The 5843-nt window shown below is 48.8% G+C and overlaps 1 protein-coding gene across 2 annotated transcripts in view; it reads right to left on the bottom strand.

Annotated features, from left to right (window-relative positions):
* Positions 1-2896: 2896 nt before the first annotated feature.
* Positions 2897-5843, bottom strand: part of LOC115542814 (translation initiation factor IF-2) — a 3135-nt gene continuing 188 nt past the window's right edge. Inside the window, exons 1-4 of one of the 2 annotated variants that reach the window (XR_003976620.1) lie at positions 5066-5843; positions 4784-4868; positions 4657-4692; positions 2897-4468 (exon numbers count right to left, since the gene is read on the bottom strand). The exon at positions 5066-5843 is cut by the window's right edge and continues 177 nt beyond it. Coding sequence is in view for 1 of the 2 variants with exons in the window: in XM_030355243.1 (XP_030211103.1) it covers positions 3952-4468; positions 4784-4836 (570 nt within the window). In the remaining variant the exon portion in view is untranslated. The remainder of the gene's footprint in view (positions 4469-4656; positions 4693-4783; positions 4869-5065) is intronic. The other variant, XM_030355243.1, reaches the window with a different exon arrangement.

Genomic DNA, 5843 nt, shown 5'->3' with positions numbered 1-5843 from the left:
AGTACTGAACTAGTGGTCGTAGTAGTGACTAGTGGTTGTAGTAGTGGTCATAGTAGTGGACTAGTGTTCATAGCAGTGGACTAGTGGTCATAGTAGTGGTCATAGTAGTGGACAAGTGTTCATAGTAGTGGAGTAGTGGTCATAGTACTGGACTAGTGGTAGCAGTACTGAACTAGTGGTCGTAGTAGTGGACTAGGGGTCATAGTAGTGGTCATAGTAGTGGACTAGTGTTCATAGTAGTGGACTAATGGTCATAGTAGTGGTCATAGTAGTGGACTACTGTTCATAGTAGTGGACTAGTGGTCGTAGTAGTGGACTAGTTGTCATAGTAGTGGACTAGTGGTCGTAGTAGTGGACTAGTGGTCGTAGTAGTGAACTAGTGGTCGTAGTAGTGACTAGTGGTCATAGTAGTGGACTATTGGTCGTAGTAGTGACTAGTGGTCATAGTAGTGGACTATTGGTCGTAGTAGTGACTAGTGGTCATAGTAGTGAACTAGTGGTCGTAGTAGTGGACTAGTGGTCATAGTAGTGACTAGTGGTCATAGTAGTGACTAGTGGTCGTAGTAGTGGACTAGTGGTCATAGTAGTGGACTAGTGGTCATAGTAGTGACTAGTGGTCATAGTAGTGGACTAGTGGTCGTAGTAGTGGACTGGTGGTCGTAGTAGTGGACTAGTGGTCATAGTAGTGGACTAGTGGTCATAGTAGTGACTAGTGGTCGTAGTAGTGGACTAGTGGTCATAGTAGTGACCAGTGGTCGTAGTAGTGGACTAGTGGTCATAGTACTGGACTAGTGGTAGCAGTACTGAACTAGTGGTCGTAGTAGTGACTAGTGGTTGTAGTAGTGGTCATAGTAGTGGACTAGTGTTCATAGCAGTGGACTAGTGGTCATAGTAGTGGTCATAGTAGTGGACAAGTGTTCATAGTAGTGGAGTAGTGGTCATAGTACTGGACTAGTGGTAGCAGTACTGAACTAGTGGTCGTAGTAGTGGACTAGGGGTCATAGTAGTGGTCATAGTAGTGGACTAGTGTTCATAGTAGTGGACTAATGGTCATAGTAGTGGTCATAGTAGTGGACTACTGTTCATAGTAGTGGACTAGTGGTCGTAGTAGTGGACTAGTTGTCATAGTAGTGGACTAGTGGTCGTAGTAGTGGACTAGTGGTCGTAGTAGTGAACTAGTGGTCGTAGTAGTGACTAGTGGTCATAGTAGTGGACTAGTGGTCGTAGTAGTGAACTAGTGGTCGTAGTAGTGGACTAGTGGTCATAGTACTGGACTAGTGGTCGTAGTAACGGACTAGTGGTCGTAGTAGTGGACTATAGGTAGTAGTAGTGAACTAGTGGTCGTAGTATTGGTGTTATTAGTCCACTAGTGAGCTGTTGTATCGAGCCCTTGTAACTCTACATTAACAGTATCAATGCCACTGTTGACGCAGACTAAGGCCGTACCGACCTGCCCTTCATCCTGTCATGGTACCAGCCCTTAATGCCTGTTTCTTAGTTCCTTATTCTTGTCCTAAAGACATAAAAACGGTGACAATCTGAAGAGAATATAGAAACGAGTTGGATACACCTAGATATTGAATGCATAGAATTACAGCTATACAATCCAGTGGCGGCTGGTGGTTTTTAAAGTGAGGGAGGAAGGACTGCGCGCTTGGTTGCCATTGGCCTGCTTGCACTGTTGGTGTATGGTGGCATAATAATGTGAGACTCAAGTTGTTTCAGGGTGTTTTGGTGAACTACAAAATAGCAGGGAGGGAGTTATGTGAACAAAATGTATACAAAGCCACCAGTGGCATCACTGTAATTTGAGAAGGAAAGGATGCAAAGCATATTAGTCAAATCAGGCCTACTATTGATTTGTAAAAGTAAATAAAAAAATCTGGGCCTATTATTGGGCCTATTTTTGCCCTCACTGACTGAAGTTATTTAGCTATGTTTATTTTCAGTTACAATTGCTTGTAATGCTACCAGTAAGTCATGCGTACCTAGCAAACCATGTAGCACTCACAACACTGACGTTGCCATTATTTCTGATGACCTTGATTTTGGGAAGTGGTCTACCTCTTTCTGAATGAATGGAATGGTTTTTGTAATAAGACGTTAACAATGTCCTCCGTTTCCAATGTTTCCATTGTGCATTTAGGATCTCGCTATCGCAGATTTCACTTGCTCTGCGTCTCTCAGACTGAGCACCGCGGCAATGCAGACCGGGTTTGTTATCGACAGCGTTGCCAGATTGGGCAGATTTCCCGCCCAATGATAATTTTTCCAGCCTAACATGGTTAAAAGTAGCCCAATTGGGTGGGAAATCGGACCAATCTGGCAACACTGCTCAACATCCAGGGATCCTGCTTATTGGTTCATAGCGCAGACGGATAGATTTTTGCGCGAATCAGACTCCTTAAGGTCCCACCCACTCAGAGGAGGATTTTCCTCCTCTCTCCCATTGAAACCCATGTTATCCACCGGCCGCCAGTACTTTCGAGAAAATGAATGGGAGTGGACGGCGGCGAAGGGAGGACGTTCCTCCGTGAAGTAATTGTCAATAGGCGATAGGGGGTGCTAATGTCCCTTTACCTAGGGAAACGAACATTATATATTCAAAGGCAATAAAGTAGTCATATTTAAGGGCATTAATTCATTACAATAGTCGGGGCAATCTACATTTTTTATTCTCAACAATTTTAGGGAGGATCTTCCTCCCTCTCCTCAATGGAGAAGCCTCCACTGATACAATCATATAGTCAAACAGTTCAAAGGTCAAATTGTCCTATTTACACATACCACACCTTCCTGACAGCAACTTAATTGGAAAACGTTTCTTATAAATAATGAATGGCTTTTAAATATATGTATAAAAAACAAAAACAAATATTAAATGAACATTCAGCAGTTCTCTGAAAATGGTTCCCTTTATTGGCGCTGCTTGCTAATGCGACAAGCTAAACTAAGCTACTAGCTAATCATTCTAAAGAATGTTTTTTGACGGCACGAGTCGAACTTCTGCTTCAGTGGGGACAGAGTTGGGTTTGTTTCTTCATTCAAATGTCACGTCCGATACATGCAGAGACTCAAAGATGTGTCTTTATGAGGTCCTCCTCAGAAACATGGAACTTTGACCTGCTCCTTAAGATGCGCTCACCTAGCTCTCTCACCTAGCTCTCTCACCTAGCTCTCTCACCTAGCAAGCTAACCTAGCTCTCTAACCTAGCTCTCTAACCCAGCTCTCTAAGCTAGCAGGCTGCGCGGCAGGCTCTCATGTGGCTCCTGGCGGTGGTGTGATGGCCCCCAAAGCCAACCACTGCGTCAGTTCATCTGTACATCATCAGTCCACAGACGGCCTCCACCCTACTGGTCTGGACTCTGGTCTATCTCTTACTGGTCTGGTCTCTCCTGGTCTGGTCTCTTACTGGTCTGGACTCTACTGGTCTATCTCTTTCTGGTCTATCTCTTACTGGTCTGGACTCTACTGGTCTATCTCTTACTGGTTTATCTCTTACTGGTCTATCTCTTACTGTTCTTGACTCTCCTGGTCTATCTCTTACTGTTCTTGACTCTCCTGGTCTATCTCTTACTGGTCTGGACTCTACTGGTCTATCTCTTACTGGTCTATCTCTTACTGGTCTGGACTCTCCTGGTCTATCTCTTACTGGTCTATCTCTTACTGGTCTATCTATTACTGGTCTTGACTCTCCTGGTCTATCTCTTACTGGTCTGGACTCTCCTGGTCTATCTCTTACTGGTCTGGACTCTACTGGTCTATCTCTTACTGGTCTGGACTCTCCTGGTCCTTTCTACATGCTGGACTCCATGAGGGGGAGGGACAGCAGCTGTGCCGGCCGTACCAAAGACCTCAAGGACCCCAAAGACCTCAAGGACTCCAAAGACCCCAAAGACCCCAAAGACCTCAAAGACCCCAAAGACCCCATCCTGCAATCCGGCTGTTCGTCAACCAATCGCTGGGCTGCCAAGGACGGACATGGCTCCTCCTCCTCCTCCTCCTCCTTCTCCTGCGTCTCCTCCTCCTCCTCCTCCTCCTCCTCCTCCTCCTCCGCCTCCTCCTCCTCCTCCTCCTCCTCCTCCTCCTCCAAGATTGAGGCCAGCGGGGAGGCGGGGCATCGAGCAGCAAAGCGTCCACTGGAGGAGCTCGGAGGGGCGGAGCCATAAGCAGGCCGCGCCCCCCAGTGGGCGGAGGGAGGAAGGGGGAACAGAGGGGAGGGGCTGAGCAGAGACCGAGCAGACGGGGCTGGGTCTGGGGCCGGGGGGGGGGCGGAGAAGGAGGTGCAGGGCGAGAGGCAGAGCCGCTCCATGGCGGAGAGCCGGGAGGAGGGGGCCGGCCGGACTCCCGGTCCTCAGCAGGAGGGCCTTGAAGCTGCTCAGTGACCTTTGACCTCCGGAGGGGAGAGGTCGCGGGGCGGGGAGGGCGTGGTCCGACACTCTCCTCCCCAACATCTTCTTCTTGGACCTGAGGGACATCATTACATCACTAGCCTCAATGCTAACACCATTAGCCTCAATGCTAACACCACTAGCCACAATGCTAACACACCAGCCACAATGCTAACAACACTAGCCTCAATGCTAACACTACTAGGAATACTGCTAATACTACTAGCCACACTGTTAACATTTCTACTCGCCACATCATTTTACCTGTAGACCAATCAGGTCCTGCTCTCCCAGAATGCACTGTTTCAGACGAAGAGGATAAAGTAAGGAAAATCTGAGGTGTGTGTATATGTGCGTTCGTGCGTGCGTGTGTGTGTGTGTGTGTGTGTACCTGTGTATGATAGCAAACAGGTCCTCTGTGCTTCTTGTTTGACCAGATATCATCTGGTCAGCGGAGACTCGAACGAACACACCGTCTAGAGAGAGGGAGAGAGAGAGAGAGGGGGGGAGAGAGAGAGAGAGAGAGGGGAGAGAGAGAGAGGGAGAGAGGGAGGGAGAGAGAGAGAGGGAGGGAGAGAGACAGGGAGAGGGAGAGGAGGGAGATTTTTAAACCCTAACCCTAACCCTCCATGTAAATTAAAATACATTTAGTATACATGTGTTGTTTACTTACTGTCCCCGGTGCGATCCTCTCGGCTCCAACACCTGTCTGTCCACCTGTCCGTCCACCTGTCTGTCCCCCCTGTCTGCCCACCTGTCTGTCCACCTGTCTGTCCCCACTGTCTGTCCCCCTGTCTGTCCTCCTGTCTGTCCACCTGTCTGTCCACCTGTCCGCCCACCTGTCCGTCCACCTGTCTGTCAACCTGTCCGTCCACCTGTCTGTCCTCCTGTCTGTCCCCCTGTCTGCCCACCTGTCTGTCCTCCTCTCTGTCCACCTGTCTTTCTTCCTCCTCCTGTATCAGGAGGTCAGGGAGTGAAGGGCTGTCATTGGTCAGCTCGCTGGTGACAGAGTGTGTACGGGGACCAATTGGAGATAAGGAGCCAGAACTGGAGCCAATGCTGACCTCCTCCTCCTCCTCCTCCTCCTCCCTCCTGTTCCGATGACGATGATGATGACGATGATGATGATGATGATGATGATGATGAATATCTGGTGGCTGAGGACATCATCATCAGGAACTGCCCTGCCCCCATCTTCTTCTTCCTCCTCTTCGTCACCACCTTCCTCATCCCCTCCTCCTCCTCCAGCAGAGATGACCTCATCGCCCCCTGGTGAGTCCTCTCTTCCTCTCCTGTGTGTGTGTGGGACAGGTGTGTGTGTGTGGACAGGTGAGTGTGTTCGGACAGACGTGTGTTTGTGGACAGGTGAGTGTGTGTTGACAGATGTGTGTTTGTGGACAGGTGAGTGTGTGTGGACAGATGTGTGTTTGTGGAGAGGTGAGTGTTTGTAG

The sequence above is a fragment of the Gadus morhua genome, chromosome 4, assembly GCF_902167405.1.
Source record: "Gadus morhua chromosome 4, gadMor3.0, whole genome shotgun sequence".
NCBI lineage: Eukaryota > Metazoa > Chordata > Actinopteri > Gadiformes > Gadidae > Gadus > Gadus morhua.
This window is presented reverse-complemented; position numbering and strand designations above follow the sequence as displayed.